The 21351-nt window shown below is 48.2% G+C and overlaps 1 protein-coding gene across 1 annotated transcript in view; it reads right to left on the minus strand.

The window, feature by feature from the left end:
• LOC139061341 (uncharacterized) overlaps positions 1-21351 on the minus strand; it is an 83883-nt gene that overhangs the window by 2601 nt on the left and 59931 nt on the right. Inside the window, exon 9 of the mRNA XM_070541254.1 lies at positions 717-839. Coding sequence (XP_070397355.1) covers positions 717-839 — 123 coding nt within the window. The remainder of the gene's footprint in view (positions 1-716; positions 840-21351) is intronic.

Consider the following 21351-nt stretch of genomic DNA (forward strand, 5'->3'; position numbering starts at 1 on the left):
GTCGAAACGTTGGCTCCTGCTTTCACCTTGTTCTCGTCTTGCTCATCGTCTTGAATTTCCGTCTCCCGCATTCCCCGTTTTTTCGTAAAATCAAGAAATTCATAAAATTGGGTTTTGGAAAATCCTCGTTCAACTGTGATACGTAGAGCCCATACCATCGGTCTTTTATGAATTTAGAGAATTTGTGCCGACTGAAAGAACACATAGTCTACATCAAGCGGCTGTTAACTTTTTTTTAGTGATGCAATCAGGAATTCGCTATTCGCATGACGTGTTTCTTTTATTCAGGCCAATGTTAAGCGATGTCTGAGCGACACCCGACGCGGTTGCTTAGTGGCTATGGTGTTGGACTGCTAAGTACGAGATCGCGGGATCGAATCCCGGCCACGGCGGCCGCATTTCGATGGGGGCGAAATGCGAGAACACCTGTTTACTTAGATTTAGGTGCACGTCAAAGAGTCCCAGGTGGACCAAATTTCCGGGGTCTCCCACTACGGCGTGCCTCATAATCATAAAGTGATTTTGGCACGTAAAACCTCAGAATTTTTTTATGTCTGAGCGACGGTTTCTTTATCCTCCCGTAGATTTCGCTGATGTTGGCTATGTCAGCTCAACACTGGCCATTCACAACAGTCTCTAGTGGCTTCAGGATTAAAACGACATTGGAGAAAACGAATTCATTGGCTCGACTCATTTGTGCTGAAGATGCTAATTACCTTGTACCGTAGTGTCTCGGGCACGTCGTAGACAAAGGTCATGAACTTCTTCTTGTCAACGTAGTACCAGCACTTGAACAGATCGCTCTTGTAGGCATCGTGGTACTCGCGATCACGGCACAGCTGCGGGCAATTTTGGCGGTTATAAAAGTGGGGCATGACTAACCTGATCATGAAACCTTGAGCCTATGCTTAAGCTCTCAACTTAATCTTTCGATGGGATCTCAACCAATATCATCTAGCTGCACCGAAAAATGTAGTATGCACGGGATTTAAAAAGCAAGTTATGTAAACAAATTTTCAAAGCCATGCTTCGATAGACGTCTTATGCAGTGCACCAAGTGAACAACTGAAGGCTTCAGTTAGCCTTTCCATGAAGTGAAATTTTCATAAGTAGACAGTGGGGAATAGTTTCGTCGAAAATTACATACCAATGCACATTTTTTAATGAGTGCCGCGTTAATAATTATTGAACTGGACATTGTTAAGGAAACGAGATCATCCTAATGGGGCGACTTGAGTGCTGCGCCCACGTAGCTCAGGGGCAGTTATGTCAGACACCGCCTAGCACTTTGCTCGTCAAGCAGCTGGCTTAAATACCGGGACCATGCGCCATTCTCCCATCTTCCTTTTAAAAAAATACAAGAGGCATCCGCATGGCGAGATGTTCAGGTGCTTCTATCGCCTAAGTGGCGTAGAACCACTATATGATATTTAGTAAACTGTGTATAACCAACAATAGCGTTTGGACACATGTTTCTTATGTGATATCATACGCTAAGACCAAATTGTCTTACATGAGTTATTGACCCCTTTCACGGAGTAGTTTGTTCTAGAGAAATCAGATGGCGCTTTTGGCGGCGCGTCGCACGTCGCCTCAGCGAGAGCGCACGAATACGAAACCATTACCGCTTCCACCTTGGTTCTGTGTGATCAGCTGCCGGAAATGCAACTGAGTTTTCGCTAACGCACTGTGCTCCTAGTCATGCCGGATTGAATCCCGTGGATTGAAGATGTGTGCAGTAGTTGGCTCCAAAAATAGTGACTAGCATATTAAGGATTGGAGTGAATCTGTGTAGCCAAGATCGCGGACCATTGCGGCAACTGTCCGTACGTGTTACCGGCACTTCGAGATGCACAGCTTTCTTCGAGGATACAGAAATGCGCCCATCCGCGAGCGTTGTATCCCTTAGAGCTGCGCACGGGCTCGGGCCGGCCCGAAAGCCCGGACCCGGCCCGCGGGGCGGGCTCGGGCCATTTGGAGATTCTCTTACTCGGGCTTGGGCCGGGCTCGGGCCAGGCTTTCTATGTCTCGGACGGACCGGTCGGGCTCCCCGATCTCGACTGCGTACCTTATGGGAAAGTAGGCTTGTCGTCTCGCATGTAGATACAGCAGGAAGTGCAATGTATTTATTCATCAAAAATGGAATCTACAGGGCGGGAGAAAAGTACAAACGCCAACAAAAGGCAAACGAAGGATAGCGGAGGCTGGGAATGCGTTTTCGGTTCTACCAAGTACCGACGCTTTGGAAAAGCCGCCGCTTGCAGGCGCCTCCCAGTAAAAAAGCTATGAAGGGAAGCGTTTGCGGCCCGTGCACAGCTCTAGTGTGCCTAACCTTTGAAGAAAGTGCTTCAGCCCCACAACGTCGGCAAGAGTGAGTTCCGCTCCTTAAACAATGACAAAGGGAGTAGCGCCACTTTCTGTCATAGTACGTTTCGCGCACAGTATCTATGCACGTCTGCCCCAGCGTGCACGGAATCTTACGCACACTTTGTCGCCAACGTGTCAGTAAGTGAATGGACGCACACATAAATATACGCGCCCTATATGCGCACGACAAACGAAGGACTGCACCAATAGCGCAAGAATGGTCGAAGCTGAATGTTTCGTGATGGTCCACAAGAGTAAGCGAGTTACTAGCGATAATACATCCTTGCCACAAGGTACTAAAATGTACAAAACGGCTATGTTTCAAGCCTTGTGCGCGGCAAAAACAAATACAGCGTGTTTCAGCCAACACTCAAATTTTTTAAAGGTTGCCTGTGGCAGATAGCTCGATTCTAGTTTATTAGCCGGTCTACTCGAAGCGGCGGACACTACTTACACAAAAAATTGAAATGCATTATCGACTAATTAACAAGAATGCACTAATTAACTTTATAACTAATTATCGTATGGCCCATATTACAATTTACAAATTCTATATATAGCAGTGGACTGCGCAAGGCGGATCCAGTTGGAACAAATTCTCCGGACGACACCAGTTTCGAGATATAAATTCGCGAACTTTGCGGAGAAATGCATTGGCGTTCCAGTTACTTGTGTGCTTCGGTGCATGAAACGACGTTGTGTTAACAAATTAACTGCGACGCCAATGCATTTCTCCGCAAAGTTCGGGAAGTTGTATCTCAAAACTGGTGTAATCTTGAGAATTCGTTCCAAGTGGATCCCCCTTGCGAACTCCACGGCTAGAATTTGTAAATTGCAATATGGGCCATAATGTTATTAGTTAAAACTTAATTAGTGATTTTTTATAAATTAGTCGATTTTGCATCTCTATTTTTTGTGCAAGTATTGTACGCCGTTTCAAGTAGACCAGCTCATGAACCAGAATTGTGATATCTGCCACAGGAAACCTTTAAAGATTTTTGAAAGTGTTCGCTGAAACACGCTGTATATCAGAACTGAGCACTCCCCCTAGCGATTAGGCCGAAATAATCAGAGAGCGACAGCAACAAGGAAATGTACTGCGTCAGAAATGTGACAAGCATACTGCTTCAAAATATTCGCCAAATAAAGAACGAAGGGCAAAACATGCTGTTTCAATTCATAAGTGAAAAGTTTGGATAGCTCGGAATACATATTTAGCCTCGCTTTTAAAACAAGCACCATATACGCTGCTCGCGCTGTTTGGGCATATATTTTGATCAGCGTCCAAATTTTGCATGTTCTCTGAAGCTGTGGCCAAAGCTCCGTGTCGTCCATCCAGTCACCGTCTATGATATCTCCTGAAACAAGGGGTTTGCTAGGCCAGATCTGCGTCATACACACCCATTCTAAACGCGGAGGCAACGGAGGCAGTTGGCGCAAGAAATGGACGCGTAACCACGTGATAAAACGTGGCAGCGGCCACGGGGTCGCCGGGAAGAGGGTCCATAGCGCACATTTTCATAGTATTTTGTAAATTCACAAAGTAGTTCCAGCCGTTTCGCACTATGAACTTTCAAGCAGGTATTGTAAAATACAAGGAAATCTCCATATTTAATGCATTCCTTTTAAATTTTGTGAATGCTTGGAACGTTGTATTTCCTCCCCTTTTATTTTTCGCCTGAGGTCTCACATGCCACTCACCCGCTGCCCTCTTTCGGTGTTCCTTTCTGATGTGACATATATTTTAAATATCTGCATCACATCTACAAACAGCACGATAACTAGTCACATCAAGAGAGCCAGCGCTTTACGCACTCGCTCTCTGAAATATTCAGCGGTGATACAGTTAATTACTTACGGTTACTTAACGGTTACGGTTACGCTTACTTACTTACTTACATACAGTTAATTACGGTAATGACAGCTATAATTACTTTCACAAAAAGCTATGTAACACTGCATTTAAACTCGTATCGCCGCGAAGTATTTGAGAAGTCATAGCGTATTCGAACTACAGAATGTTCTAGTTTCACATTTCAGAGATTTGTTGCGGCGCATTGTTGAATGGTGAAACGTGGGCTGCGCCTCCACGAATTACTGAAGCTTAATTTCGGAAATTCGCCCTAACAGTCCCAATATTGCACTGCACTCCGGTACACACCTTTGCACTTATATCTTTTCAGTACAGACCCACAAAGGATTATACTCTCAAAAAGCTTTTAACATACGTCCATTGATAACATCAGCGTCGTATTCAGGCAGTTTTGAGTTGGCCGTTTAATGTACAGATCCATACACGTGATACTGTCACAGAGCACTCCTAGCTTCCCGCTCTCAACGAGGCGATGATGATGATTTACCCATTCGATAGTAATTATTTTCTTATAGAGCTAGGCTCGCCTAAAGTCCCTTGATAATATGAAAGTACCGCCACTCTTTGAACTCTGCCGCCGCCGCGCGACCTCCAGCCTCCTCCTCGCCCCTTGCGTGTCCCCCCCACGGCAACCAGTTTTGCCCCCGTTTTTCTGCACGGCGATGGTCTCCCTGCCGTTGCCCTTGGAAACGCGCGGATCTTGAGTTTTGCTTGTGTTTTTCTTTTTCGTTCGCGCCATTTTCCTCCTGAGTACGGCTGGCTCGGTGCTTTAGCTCGGCGTAGCGAACGTTGTGCGCAGTGTTTCTGGTCTATGTGCTAGCGCTATGCCGGGCTGTTGCGCATATAACTGCAGCAAGAAACCTGAAGATGGTTATGCCGTTTTTATGATACCACAACGAAAGCGTAACGGTTTGCGTAGGAAGCAGTGGCTGCATGACATTGGCCGAAGCAACATCAAGGGGATTCAACGGAACCGAACTTCGGTGAGCCGCACTTTTAAGACCAACGAGAGCCCTATTCGTTCGGCCACGCCGACGGTAGGGTTAGCCCTAACGCCGAACGCTGGCGCGTAGGAGCTCGGAGACCCGCAAGCAGCCACAGTGTCTACGGTGAGCTGTGGGGACGACCCAGCCTGGAACGCTACGATCGCGGGGAACCCAGGCACCATTGCCCACCAACCCACCGACACCGAAACCATGGAAGTTGTATCCGAGAGTCACCCGAGACCCCTGCCTGACGAGGCCTTGCCCGGGCCGTCTCCCGTCCTCTCGGAGCAGCTCCACAATCAAGAATCCCAGTGGCAAACGGTCGTTTCCCTTCATCGGAAACGCCGCCTGCAAAAACAACAATCCACTGGTGAGCAAGATCCAGTCGGGCAAACCACGCCATCGAAAACCACACCGTTAGGGCTAGCTCTAACCCAGGTGCCAGCCGCCGCCGCGAAAGCCACGTCGCAAGCTGCCTGCGAAGAGCGCGGAGCCGGAACACCTATTTCTGAAGACGCGGCTGCAAGTAGCAGGCCTCGCCGACGCGCGCCTCCACTTCCGCGCACTGATATGAAAATCATTATACGCCCTGCCCCGGGCCTCATCGTTCGAACTACAGACCCACCAAGTGGCCAAGGCGATCGTCCAAGGCACCGGAGTTGCGCCTACCTGCAAGGGGGACGACTTCATCATCCGCCTGCGACACGGCTCGAACACCATCATCGTGAGCACACCTCACGAGGCCACGGCGGCCACATTCATGCAAATTATAAGCCTCACCTTTCACGGACGATCACACCCCGTTAAGGTGTACCTATCAACACCCGAGGGCCTGCTTAAAGGTGTCGTACACGGCATCGACGCAGGCACCGGCAAAGAAGAGCTTATGGCGAATCTTCGGGTCCGCACACATGGAGTCCGCATCGTGCGGGCCCGTATGCTCGGAAAATCCCAGACAGCCCTACTCCACTTCGAGGGACCACAGGTGACTAGATTTGTGTACTACTATGGAGGGCAGATGCCCTGCCGAGACTACCAGCCGACAAGGCAGTTCTGCTGCATCTGTAGAATCACCGGACACGGACCAGACGTCTGCCCCAACCCAACGGTTCGTGCGTGCAACGTTTGCAACTACATTAATTACATGAACTACATTAACCCTGACGCCGGTTACACTTGTGTTCCGAAGTGGGCCCTGTGCGGAGGGGCCCATCTCACCGCCGCAACAGAGTGCAACAACAAGCTCAAACACATTCCACCCAGATGGAAGCCTGCCTCCACCACCACACCCAAAACCCAACGACAGCCCCGCCCGGTCACTCACTCGACAAAGGCGGCTGATCTTCGCCCGCGATATTTCAGCTCCGAGCGGGAAGGCTCCGACTTCGACTACTCGGAGTCTCCGAGCATCTACAGATCAGGGTCCGGTTCCAACCCGAGGTCCAGGTCTCGCTCCTACTCTCGCCCAGGGTCTCACTTTCGGTCGCCCAGACGGCGATCTCGGTCGACGCCCAAGCAAGGACAGCAGGCAGCACCAGCCATCGCGGTACTCAAAGACAAGGGGCCCCAGCAACACCACCGAAAGACCAAGGAAGCCTCAGTCAAGAGGACTACCACCAAAGAACACGAGGTAAGCTGGGCAGCAGTAGCCTCCCCTTCATATAAAAACCACAGACGCCATCATCGGTGAAATTGGAACAGGAACTCGCCACCATGCGCGCACAGATACAGACACTCACACAAGAAAACAGACAACTCAAACAACAAGTGACACAGCTCACACAAACACCACAAGAGGCGGCTCCACACAAGGACATCATTGACCTACAAACCCATGTCGATGCCATCGGCACCCAGATGCAAGCGTTTATGGACGCTACACGCGCCCAGTTGGAACAAATAACACAGAGTGCAATACAGCGGACAGATGCAGCAATAAAACATATGGAAGCCACTGTAGACAGCAAGCTTAAGAACCAGCTTCACTCCATAAAACTACGAAAGACACTACGACAGAACCTTCACAGGGCCACACCTGTAGCAGCACCAAACCAAACCGTAACATCACCGACCACAACGTCAAACAATGCCTAGACCATACAGGCAAGTCAAAGAAAACTTAGAAATTTGGCAATGGAACTGCCGTGGGTACCGCAGGAAGAAAGGGCTGCTGGCACAATTGATCGCTCATTCCTCAAAACCACCAGGGGTCATAGCCCTGGAAGGGCCCGGTACCCGACCAACACTACATGGCTACGAAGAATACCACACAAGTCAAGACGACAAGTGGAAGGTAGCCACACTAGTAGACAGAAACATCACAACCATACAACACAAACCCATAGACGGCGTGGACGCACTACATGTACTTCTAGAAATAATATACAAAGGCAACCAGAAACAGAGCGTCTTCGTACTCAACATTTATTCCCCCCTAGCCAAAGGCGGGCAAACAAAGGAAATCTCTTTGGGGACACCCTCCGCCTCGCTAAAGACAGTCCCCTGGTAATCATGGGTGACTTCATCGCTCAGAACACCCTGTGGGGGTACCAGAGGCAGGATTGGAAGGGTCTCCAGCTACAAACACTAATTGAACAGTGTCATCTCACACTCATCACAGACCCGAACATACCGACGAGGCAAGGGAACAACGCCACACGCGACACCACTCCCGACCTCGCCTTCATCACTCAAACCACGCGAGCCGAATGGCTCAACACACTCGAAAACCTAGGCAGCGATCACTTCATATTAAACATAACACTACAGACTAGACGCCTACGCAGGCAGATCGGCACAGCTAAACTCACTGACTGGCGAAAAATCAGGGAAGCCCAAGAACAGGACGCCGACACAATCACGAATCTGGAAGATTGGTGCGACAACCTCCGTCGACATAAACAACGCCACACAAAGGAAATCGCCAGAACGGAAGAGACCCCAGAGGTGGATCCCCTCTTACTACACCTGTGGGATGCGAAACGGGGCCTTACCCGCCGCTGGAAAAAACAGAAATATAACAGGAAACTGAAGACGCGCATAGCACAAATAAACGCGGAAGCAGAGGAATATGCCATGCAACTCGCTTCCGCGAACTGGTGTAGATTCTGTGACTCCTTCGGTGGCACGCTGGACACGGCCAAGACGTAGCACATCCTCAAAGCCATCCTGGACCCCACCAAAACCAAAGGAGAAGGACACAGGGCTCTGGAACGGTTACTACATACCTACCCAAGCAGCCAACAAGACGTCATCGATGCCATCAAGACCAAGTGCTATGGAGATCCCACTCCCACACAACCATGTAGAACACTCTACACAGGAAAACCCAACCCGCTAATGGACGAACCTATCACCGAAAATGAAATGAGAGCGGTCATCGCAGCCACCACTCGTAACACAGCGGCGGGCACGGACCAGATCACAAATTCGATGATCAGAAACCTGAGCGACAAGTCTATCTCCGCGCTCACGGCCTTTCTCAACAAACACTGGGAACAAGGTACGGTACCGGCGATGTGGAAACACGCACGAATAATCATGAACCCCAAACCGGGCAAGAAATTGGCAATTGAAAACCTCAGACCCATATCGCTCACGTCCTGCCTCGGCAAGGTGTACGAAAAAATTATAAACACGAGACTACAGAGACACTTGGAAGATAACAAACACCTGCCGGACACCATGTTCGGTTTCCGCGCAGGCATGTCCACACAAGATGTGCTACTCCAAATCAAGGAAGAAGTCCTCAGCAACGTTTCCCGCTGCGGCGAACACGTCCTCCTAGCAATCGACATCAAAGGGGCTTTCGACAACGTCAGCCACCAAGGAATCCTAGAAGGGCTGGCCAACAACAACTGCGGCGTGCGAACGTACAAGTATGTTCAGAGCTTCCTGAGCCACTGCATGGCGGAGCTGAAGATGGGAGAGATCCAGACTTCAGTGTACCACCCTCCCAACAAGGGAACACCACAAGGTGCTGTCATCTCTCCCACGCTGTTCAACGTTGCCATGATCGGCCTCGCAATCAAACTGCAGGACGTAGCAGGTCTTCGGCACGCAATCTACGCAGACGATATAACACTCTGGACCACAACAGGGTATCTCGCTGAAAAAGAAGAACGCCTGCAAACAGCAGCAAATATAATCCAAGAATACGTCAGCCAACGGGGATTACAATGCTCGCCCGAAAAATCTGAGCTCCTACGGTCTGGCGAGGCCGGGGTAACCACGCAGTCCCCACAGACCCAACAAGAAGACTCGAGGTACGCCTCAACGGGGGCCTCATCCCAGAGAAGCCGTTGCTGAGGGTGCTGGGCATGTGGTTGCAGTCCAACCAGCGCACTACACACAACCTTACACTCCTCAAAACCAGTGTCAAGGCGATATCACGCATGATCTCCTGCGTAACATCCAAGAACAGAGGAATGAAGGAAAGGGACACCCTCCGACCGGTCAGTGGTCTGGTAGGGAGCAGAATCACATACAGCCTGCCTTACTACCACCTCACACAGTCCGAGACGTAGCAGGCCGACACACTTTTGAGGATGGCGTTCAAGACCGCTCTACGCCTGCCGATGAGTACATCGACTGAAAAATTATTGGCGCTAGGGTTGCACAACACTCTCAGCGAACTGACAGAAGCCCATTACGTCTCGCAACAACAGAGACTTGCGCGGACTCACACGGGCCGGCAGGTCCTACAAACCTTGGGGTTCCAAGCAATAACAACACGAACCCAAGAAACCTGCTTAATACCTCGTCACGTCCAGGACAGGTTTCACGTTGCCCCGATACCACGCAATATGGACCCTAACCTACACTCCGGCAGGAGGAGAGCAAGGGCCCAGTACATGGAGAAAGCGTTCAGGTTCAATACCACGGCCCGTTTTACGGACACCGCCATGTATGGGACGAACAACAAGGGCGCAGTGGCAGTGGTATATCACAACCGAGGCCACGTTAACTCCGCTGCATCGACCCGCCCCTGCACGATCACGGAAGCCGAAGAGATGGCCATCGCGTTAGCCATCCGCGAGGGCCTACACGCAAACCAATCACTGACGATCCTCACGGATTCCCAGCAGGCCTGCCGCAACTTCCTACAGGGAAGAATTGGAAGACCTTCTGCACAAATCCTCGCCCGAATACTCAAGGAGGACCCTGAGGACTTCACCACCCAAACCATCATCTGGATACCAGGCCACACTGGCATCACGGGCAACCTGAAGGCCGACAGAGCAGCTCGAGGATTCGTACATAACCGAGCATTCATCACGCCGGCTGCTGAAGACCCGGACCCTGTCGACCTCGAGTATTGAGCCATCGTTAACTACCACAGAGGGCGTCGCTTGCGATATCCACCACCCCATCGAAATCTAAAGACAGAAGATGCCGCTGCCTGGCGTAGGCTCCAGACAGGCACTTACACGAACCTACACATATTACATCGGATACACCCCACAGCCTACAGGGACGAATGCCCATGGTGTGGGGCCACGCCAGCCCTATACCACATTACGTGGGAGTGCACACTACAAAACATAGAACACCTAGACACGAACACCACGAGGGAGCAATGGGAGGCACTGCTGTCCAGCTCGGCCCTCGACGACCAGCTCAAGCTGATAAAGAGAGCCGAGAAGATGGCAAGAGCCAGCGGAGCCCTGGACTAGGGGCCCCGACCATTAGCGGTTTTCTGATTTTTCTTTTTATAAAGTTTACCTGTCTGTCTGTTTTGCGAGCTGAGGAGTCTATCTTATAGCTCGTAGCAAAGCATCCCGTAATGCTGCATATTTTTATCATTCTTCTGGCCTGCTCACCAGCGTTTTTGTTGCAGTTGTCCTCAGTATGCTTAATATTCTGGGGTGGCTCCATCACTTCGCACGTCGCTAACTGTTGTTATTCAGTCGGAAGCGCAGTATTATTGACTCTGCTTTGCGCCCTGAAAAAATTCGTGGCAAGTATCCCCGTAGTATTGTAGGTGATGAGAGTTCACTAGTCAAAATTGAGCTTTTTTTTAAGTTTTAAGGCGAAAGCCTTTAGATCTTTATGTTTCAAGGTCGGATTCTAAACTGGAAGTATCACGTGACCCAAGGAAGGCCAGAGGGGACCCAAAGCATGTCCACCCCTGTATGAGAGAATGATGAACCAACTTAATTAATGAATCATTAGTGGTTGACATAGGGTGGATTAGGGAGGATTAGGGGTGATTAGAGTGTATTAAAGAAGATTAATGTGGATTAGAGTGCATTACGAAGGATTGCATGAATAAAGATTTAGGTGCGTGGAGAACTATGGTGGATTAAGGTGAAGTGTTGTTGAAAGGGTATAAAACCGATTGGGGTGGATTAGGGTGCATGAACAACAATCCAATCACTAATCAATCATTACTTTGGTAATCATTAATCATCTCTTATACGCGGCTGCACATGCTTTGGTTCGCTTCCCGCCTTCCTTCGGTCACGTGATATTTTCTGTAGCTCACAACGGGACCTTGAAACAGAGGACTAAGGCTTTCGCTTAATAAGCCACACACAAAGGGATGTGTCACAAGCAATACTAGACCAGACGCACGAAGTAAAGCATCTGATCATGTGGCAGAAAAATTGTCTGGAGTATAGAACTCGCCTCAAAGCTCCCTTTAAATCAGGATACCCCGTTCATACGGCTTTAAGAAAAAACCAACCTTCTCATAAACATAAGCATTATCGATGCTGTTATTAGCATTTCTCAAAATTTTCAACCCCACTGGGGCGCGCAACTGGCCCAATATAACACGCCTCCATAGAATCCTGCGGCCCGTCCGCGGGAGCCCAGGAGGAATAGCGTGTCGTGCGCAGCCGGCGGGCGAGTAGAATCGAGGAGGAAAGCGCCGCGAGGAGGAGAGTGTCGCTAGTTTCAAATTATCAAGGGGCTTTAGGCTCGCCCACTAGGCTCCGGGGGGAGGGTGTGGTGGACGGGTGCGGGGGGGGGGGGGTCGTTTTACGGGTGGCCCAGGTGGCCACGGGTGAACTTTGCGCGCTTGCCCGGGCCACTCTATCTCGAAACCCTTCTGCGCAGGGAACAGAGTCCGCCGTGCGCTGTGTTTTCTCGGCTTAGTGCGCGTTGATGCGAGAGGCAGCACGAAGACCAATTCGCTCCCTGCTGCTGCCGCGATTTCTCACTCCAGTGTTTTGACAGCCGGCTTCCGCGGTCATCGAGTGAGATGTGCGCATGCTTGCTTGCGCGCGCGTGACACCATGCTTGTCGATTTAGTTAGCATGCCTGTGTCTACGACTTCAAACAGCCGATAAAACTACTGCTATCCTTACTTAATACAGCCATCCACTAATTTGCTATCGCAATCAATGCCTCGCCTTTCGGCCGAAACTTCGACTTTTAATACTAGCTCTACAAGCACTCTTTAAACCCGGTTCAAACTTTTTGTACTAAAGAACTGCATATATATGATTTGCTGTGCAGCCTTTGTAAAAAATACATGGTCCAACCACCGCGTTCACCATAAACGTCTTTCTGCCGTGTGCTCAAGTTTTTATGGCGCCCGTGATAATGAGTGCAATAGTTCTTTTAATTCCTCAGTAAGTTGGAACTTTTGCCGTGTCATGACATGGCAAAAGTCCTTAAAAGCTGAAAATAGCCAGTAGTGACCGTGGCGGTCATAGGAGAACTAGCATGTGTACTTTTGACAAAGACTGTATATAGCGCTAAGGAAACATAAATACAGTACCAACACGCTTATTGCACAATTCATACAGAACATTTCTTTGAAACATTTAGGATACGAACGTATGAAGAAAAACTCAGTGCTCTTCCACTCTCTGAAGAAGGATGACCAGCGAAGCTGGGTATGTGGGCCCCTTAATGGCGAACAACACCTGCGCCGTGGGTCGCACCAGCATCGCACTATCTTAGGGATCGGCGCACGTATGGTTAGTGCTTAAAGCTTGTTTCACCTCCATAGCGGGCCGGCCCGGTATTGTACTACCCTCGATATCGGCCCACGTATGAGGAGTGCTTAACGCCCGCTTCACCCCCGCGTGGGTCGGCCCGGCATTGCACTATCTTCGGTATCGGCACACGTATAGGGAGTGCTTAACGCCTGCTTAACCTCCGCCGTGGGTCGGCCGAGCAGTGCACTATTTTCGTGATCGGCCCACGTGTGATGCAATGACTTTTTATGCTCGTAGGGCTGTGTCAGTCACGGCGCGTACTCGACGGCACGAACGCATGTGGCGTCGACGCAGACGCCGGAAAGGAGAAGGTGTGCCTCCTGGGGGAACTAGCTCTTAATAGCTTCGCTCTAAAAACTGCAATGTTTCAAGCACCCAAAGGGACACTAAAGCTTACCAGAAAGTCAAGGTAAAGTGGTAGAGCAATGTTGTAGAACGTCTAAGGAGTCAATATAGTCGCGAACAGAGCTTTAGTACTGAGAAATTGACGTAAATGCATGACATGATTTGAGACCCCCCAGCGACATTCCGCTACTAGCCCGATGACGAAAGCACTCCTCATAATTTGTGTTACTAATACTCAACCACTCGTATTAAAAATATCATTTCATTCGATTATAAGACGGAATAAAATGCTACTTTTCTACGTCTATTCGATTCTAAGAAAAAATAACATTTGACGTTACCCTTCCGTAGTATGGGTGGTCGAAAGGTTTCGTTTTCGCTCAACTCTGCGCCGCGCACGCTTTGGAGTTTCAGTAGTATCGTTATCGCGTCATGCTGTGCGGGTTCTGCTGGCTCGCGAAACTTTCATTTCGAACAAGCAGTGAGAATGCAACGTCCATGTGATGTCGCGGGAAGCCCTTGTTGCTTTCCCGCTCCAGAGAGCCGGTGTCGAGGTCGCCGTCGTAGTACGCAACGACGCCGGCAGTGCGAGCCCTCAGCAGCAGGTCGCGCTCGTCAGTGCTCAAATCGCTGAAGTTGAGCCCAGCATCGCGAGCCAATCTGTCGTTGTCAGGGTCCATTGCGACGAGCGTCGAAGGTTGCATCATAGAATAAAGTACCAGCTTATGGTCGCGCGTTTCTCTTTCCGCTAGCCGCCATACTCCTGCTTTCGCTCTGCTGTCGGCTCTGTCTTGGCTCTGTTTCTGGCCGCGCGTTCGCGTTTTGCGCAGAAAAGCCGTAGCGCCGTCTGCGGATGCCGTTCTACTCACCGATGGCGAAAGTCACTATGAGACCATGATGTCAGTACTCCTCGATCTGAGGGCGGGCGATTTAACTGCGCTAGAGGTACGCGGACGCTTCAGAACGTATTTTCTCTTAAAATAAGTCTCTCCTTGGCACGAAACAAGCATTTCGAGGTTTCTGGGACGGTATTTCTACAGTCCACGTTCACTTAATGATATTCCTGTAGTCTCCCTTTAAGGCAGCCGCATATAGTTTTTTGTTTTGCACGAACGTTGGGGACGCAACAGTTTCAACGCGGTGTTCATCAATCGATTCTTTGCAAGGCGCAGATAAATAGAACCACCAATGACTCACATCGTATAAATATACGTCAAGTCGTGCATGTAATCTCAGAGTTTTTAGTTTTATTTGGGTGGTTCATTTATTCACATGATTACCGCACATCAGAGTGAACGCCCGAAAAACTGAATGCGGTATGTTAATTGTCGTTGCACTGCACTGCGCAAAAAATAAAAGAAAATACGTAAGACAATTCAGTTCCCTCAAGAAATAAATTATAAGGGATAGTTCGTGCAAAGTTTGACATACCGGGACCTTTGCCGCTTTTCATGGCACAAGAAGTCTTCCTTCTACGTTAAAACGGTAGCCGTGTAGGCTAGCTGGGATGCTATAATTAGCTAGATCTACAGCGCTAAGCAGAGGACGAGTACACAGCGTCACAGGCGACGACAAGCGCTAACTTCCAACTGAGCTTCATTGTACCGGAACACGGACATAAGTAGACGAAGGCAAAAAAAAACGTGATTAACTAGAGATGAGGCTAAGGAAAGAACAAAACCCATACTATCGCTAGGTGCGCTCGTCGGCACCCCTTGTACAGCTTTTCCAGAAGGAAGCACAGACGTCTTGCTCTGAGATAAGCCTTATTCGCGTGTCATCTGAGCAGCTTCAACGATGATGCTACACTGTGGTCGTGCCAGTGTTTATAGAGTATTCGCATGTGTTTGAAAATTCGTCTACATTTGCATGGCCTGCATGTGGGCAGGAAAAGCCATCCTTGCCACTACGGAGACAATTCGCATGTCCTGGTAGGCAGGCGTTCGCACATCTGCGGGTATATGACCCACGCAAAATGCGCCGGCATTGCATTATCTTCGGGATCGGCCCACATATGGGCAGTGCTTAACGCCCGCTTCACCTTCGCCGTGGGTCGGCCCGGCATTAGATATCTTAGGGATTTGTATTCCACACCTAGCGCACACGCAACAAAGCTCTTCCTGCGATTAACACTGCAACTATCCGACTTTCTCCAAGGGACCGGTTAGTTTTGCAACGGTAATTGATTTGAAAGGGGCAGAAAACACCACACCGAACGCCAGCCCGTTGTGCAATCTTTTTCAACCAGTGGAAAAGTGTGTGCTTCGCAGGAATGACAGCCTTTTCCTGTGCCCAGATTTTCTATCACGAAGGATACACCTCCGCGGTTGGAACGATTAACGCTTCTGGATAGTCTGAAGCCTTATTAAGGCGGGATAGATACTTGAGCTTCAAAGCAGTTAGGGACGGTGCAATGGCAACATCGGTCTGAGGCATTCCAAAGGCAACAGTGTGCAGTACCTCGCTTCCCTCTACCATTTCATCGCCCTATAGCGGATCCCTAAATATTTTTCTTAATTTTCGCTTGGCACTAACGATTATTCTGGCAATCACGTCGCTGCAGCCACGATGCGAAAACTCACAGCACCATTTCCCGCGTCCTCGCACTACCACTCGCTTGGGAAAATTTTGCACAGCTTTTACTCCGTGGCTAGATCCACTCTACGACCAGCAAAAATTTAAGACCGCGACAATCGCATTCTGATGCGGCTGTAATGGGAAAATCCCCATTTGCTTGTTGTGAACGCATGATCAACAATCCAACGTGATCGAAATCAACTCGAAGCCCCCTAGTGCTCTCATCATGGCGCATGTGTTTCCTCGGCACATTAAACCCATGGCTTGATTCGATTCGGTGAACGGCTTTGAACACATGTGAACGTGCTCGTCATGGGAACAGCATTGCTACACCTGCCTAAGCGAGTTGTTCAGTATATGTACGCGCTGTTACGTGCTTCGCACTGGCATTAAAGAAACAAAGAAATGGCACGGCACTTCGGCTACGATTCATTTCTTGAGAACGCAGTGTGCCTTGTTTTGTCTAAGCCGCGGCTATATATCTGTCCTCAGATGCTCACTCTGGCGAGGCATATAGCAGCTTCGCGCTAAAGCGATTTCACGAACCGACACATAGTAAATATTTTAGTGATAAAAGAAAAACCAGGCGAAAAAAGGCATCGTATATACTGTGCCTGACGAATGATAAATAGGTCAGCGTACCTTCCGCAATACTTCATAGCACGAGGGTATCATTTGAACATTGAACAAGGCAAATGATGCTCACATCGTTATGCTTCGTCAAGCCACCGAAGCATAAAAAAAAGGTTCTCTATTGGACATACGTAAGCCCATGTACTCAAATGCGTTTGCGTGCATTCGGATTCTAATCGCCAGAACATGATCGAGTCTCTGAAAGGCGTACGAAATGTGTGCTGCGAGATTCATCGTCGACGAGTAAAATTTGTGTTGCACCGATACAGGTAAATTTGCAGCTGTCTTTGCTAAGCAACCGAAGCACAAGTGAGCCCTCGTAGGAAGCTCCTCCACAACTTTACTATGAGCGCACTGACAATAACAAACCGACATATGTGCTAACACCGTACTATATATACATCTCCAAACGACGTCGCTATGTCTTGAAATCTCGCGAAATAAAACCTGAAGCTACAATATTTACACGTAAATAGGCCAAATACAAGTACAGATCGAAATCTATATATTGAATTCGGCTAGAAATAAAAGCAGCGGACACTCGCTGTCGAGACGCCGGTGTGAGGAAGCGCGGCAGCAGTACTGAGCGACGTGCCCTTCGTGCTGTCTATCGCTTTATCGTAAACTGAGCGGCGAGAACACACCACGCGCAAAGGTATGAGCCGTCGGCGCACCCCAACGCTGATCGCTTTCAATATATGGTCCGTACGGTCGCGCACGGCTGCGCAATACGAAGTTGCTGCCAGAGTACTACCACAGAGAAACAAATTCAACAGGGGACACGGCGAAAACTGGCAACAGGAAACACGTCAAGCTCTGCGTCCACGCCATCCGTTAGTTGACGCGCGCATCGAGAAAAAATGATGCGAAATGACCTTATAGACAGCGTTTTATTTTTGATTCTTTCACGCTAAAAATGAAAAGTTCTTGCGTATGAACGAACCTTTACTTTGTGACTTATTTTCCTTGCGTTACCTAGCCAGAAACTAACGGCATGCCAGACACGCTGACGAAGCGAGCGAGGCCGGCTGCGCATGTGAATTTCGCGTGTTCGTCTCTTTTGGATGTAGCCTGTTTGTTGGGATCCCGGCATGTTCTTGCGTTCCTTCCGCACTTTGACACGGCACGACTGCAAAATTGGACTACGGAAAGGCGAGAAATTTTGTTTGACAGTCTGCCACGCATTTTAAGCAATTTAGGCTTTTGCGGCACGGAACAGAAGCTCGTGACGTATAGTTCGCGAAAAACAGCTCGGTCATCTTGGCATAGTTAACTTGAGGTAATGACTCTTTCTGGGAGATGTTTGCGATACTTTCTGTGAGCCCCAACATTACTGTAACATATTCCGGTGGTGTCTGGGCACGCCACGCTCGCCGCACCCGGCTTCCTGACGCAGTTAGCGAAAAGGAGCTCGGGTGTGTGACGCAGCTAGTTAGTTTCGCGTGTACTGAATGTTACTGGAACTAGGAAGGAACAGCGCCAACCAAGACGACCACGAGAGGGAGAACGACACAGGACAGGCGCTTGTCCTGTGTCGTTCTCCCTCTCGTTATCGTCTTACTTGGCGCTATACCTTCCTCGTTCAAGTGTGCATCATCTAGCCCAAATGAATGTTGTTCTGAACCACGAATCTTACTGGGACAAGTTTTGGCGCTTTCTCTGACCCCCAACGTTATTGTACCTAATTTCGATGCTTTTTGTGGTACTTTTGAAGCGCAGTGGCCGCACCTGGTGTTGTGACACAATTAGCGAAAAGGAGCTCGGTTGGGATGACAGTTTCATTTATTGATTGATTACTTATTACTCATCTTAGCCCCCACTCCTGCATTACAAAGAACTTTCAGGACCAATAAGCAAAGGCTAGTGATAGGTTCGACATTATCTATCTATATATATATATATATATATATATATATATATATATATATATGTATATATATATATATATACACACACCGGCAACAACAAAAAACAGTCAAAACATGACAATGAGTTAAACAGGAAAGTAAGTGGTGTGCTTTTCCCTGCAGCAAACTGGAACTAAACTGAAGTGCAATAGGGAAAAAAATAAAAATAAAAAATATCACGCATGGCAGATTTTTTTTTTATATACACAGGGCATGCATAGACTTCAGTGTCACAGTAAAGCTTTTTGCACGTGTGAAAAAATATGGAATGCTGTGTCATGCAGTGTACAAGGAAACAAACTAAGAAGTGAAAAAAAGACATCTGGATTCAAGATGGTACAAGAAAGCAGAATAAAACTTTGCGTTATATACCAATTGACATCTTGGACGTTGCAGTGAAGGGAAACAGAATATGTAAGTTTTTAATCTGTAATGTCTGAATGATGAAAAAGAAGATCAGGTAAGCGAAAGCAATTGCAGATAATATTCTTCAAGTTCCTAGGAAAAGTTTTGAGAATGTTTTATTTTTGGTGGTATACTGCTCCATATTTTTACGCCAGCAAATTCTAGTACCCTTTGACCATAAATGTTGCTACTGGGAGGAAGATTAAAGTTACCTAATGTGACATATATAGTGGGGCGGGCTGATGCCTGAAACGGAGCAGCCGGACAGGGATGGCTAAACATTACGACGTTATATGCAATCTGTGCAATTCGTAAGTCGCGTAGCTGATAAAACGGTAAAATTCTGAGCTCTCAAAAGAAAGGCTTGCTTGAAGCGGTGTAAGTAGACTGTGTCATTATTCTAACTGCACGTTTTTGTTATATTCTTATGGGATAAATATACGTTTTAAAAATGCTTCCCCAAGTTTTAATACGGTATAGAATTAAGGCAAAATAAACAATCCGCAATATATTGATTTCAAAATAGTTCCATGTTTCTGCAAAAAGAAAGATCTGTACTGCCGAAGTAGAACTATTTATTAATAGCTGCCTTCTGGGACAAAATAATTCATATAGATACCTTGGTGTAGTTTCTGATAAGTATATGCACTGGCACGAACACATTAGTGGAAAAGTAGCATCCGGGTGCTATTTTGGAGCCAACATCACTGATGTGTTCTTGCCAGTGCGTATACTTATCAAAAACTACACCAAGGTATATATATGAATTATTTTGTCCCAGAAGGCAGCTATTAATAAATAGTTCTACTTTGGCAGTACAGATCTTTCTTTTTTTGTGTGTGGAGAACGGAACATAACATATTTTCTTCTTCAAGTATTGACGGTAATCTTGTTGGCCAAAAACCATTTGGAAGTTCTGTCGAGCTCAGCGTTAGCTTTTGCCGCCAATTCTGTAAGATTTTTGGCTGTTGATACAATGCATGTATCATCGGCATACATGATAATTTCTGCATAGTGTAATAGTTGGCGTGTACTGAATTCCAGTGAGACAAGTTTGTGACGCTTTTTATGGCCCCGCAACACATACTTTCTTTCGGTACTCGCGCTTGTCGAAAACGCGATGAGCGATTGCCAAGAGTGATAACACGGGAGTGGGGTGCTTGCGCCGGCAAAACGACCAAAAGAGCTCAAAAACCAGGAACTTGAATATTTGTCTTCTGAACGACTGAAAACAGCCTTTGCATGCACGTATTTGTCTTGCGTGCGAGCAGAAGGCATTCTGCAAGCTTCTAGCGTGGTGGCCTGTGTTGTGACCACCTCTGTGTATGTAGCGTACCGTCGCGTCGGCTGAGTCCAAGTTGTTTTGGAAAGGCGCAGTCGCCCGTATATTTGCGCTTTAAAATTGCAGGAAATAGTTCCCGGGAGTGGGGGAATGCTTGGAAATCAGATGTTTTCTTCGTATTTTATGGTATTGTTTGGGATGAGTCGGGTACATTCTACGGCATGCGTCATCATCAGCAGCAGCATCAGAATCATTGGACTGTTTTATGTCCACTGCAGGACGAAGGCCTCTCTCTGCGATCTCCAATTACCCTGTCCTGCCCCAACCGGTTCCAACTACTGCCTGCGAATTTCATAATTTCAGCTTCCCGCCTATAGTCTTCTGCCGTCCTCGACTGCACTTCTTTTCTCTTGGCGCCCATTCTGTAACCCTAATGGTCCATCGGTTATGTAACCTACGCATTAGATGACCAGTAAAGCTCCATTTTTTTTCTTAATCTCAATTAAGATATCGGATATCCACGCGTTTGCTCTCTGATCCGCACCGCTCTCTTTCTGTCTCTTAACGTTACGCCTAACATTCTTTTTACTATATTTGCGATATTCACTACTATATATTTACTACTATATTTTACATTATTTACTAGCAAACTAATTCCGCTAAATAGCTTCTTAGTTACAAGTCTTGCGACACATGTTTGTAATCGACAGTTGAAGGAAACCATCGCATTAGTCTAGTCTAGTGCTTACATGTGTCAAAACGGCTATGTAGATTGAAGTCGCTGGCGTCAAATTTAATTTATCTGATTACGAGCGCGGTGCCTCGTAACGCGACTCTCTGTCGAATCCTTTGTGACGTAAAAAAACGTTGCGTAAAGTGAAGCGGCCCCCGTTCCTAATCCGACTGCTCCTGTGCACAGCTGGCGATTGCATGCATCCGCCGCTTCGGGAGCAGGGGTTGGCCGAACTGATTTATCGCGCCGTACGGCCCAGCTTCATTTCACGCCGCCCCGCTGCGTCACATC

This window comes from Dermacentor albipictus, chromosome 6 (genome assembly GCF_038994185.2).
Source record: "Dermacentor albipictus isolate Rhodes 1998 colony chromosome 6, USDA_Dalb.pri_finalv2, whole genome shotgun sequence".
NCBI classification, from domain to species: domain Eukaryota; kingdom Metazoa; phylum Arthropoda; class Arachnida; order Ixodida; family Ixodidae; genus Dermacentor; species Dermacentor albipictus.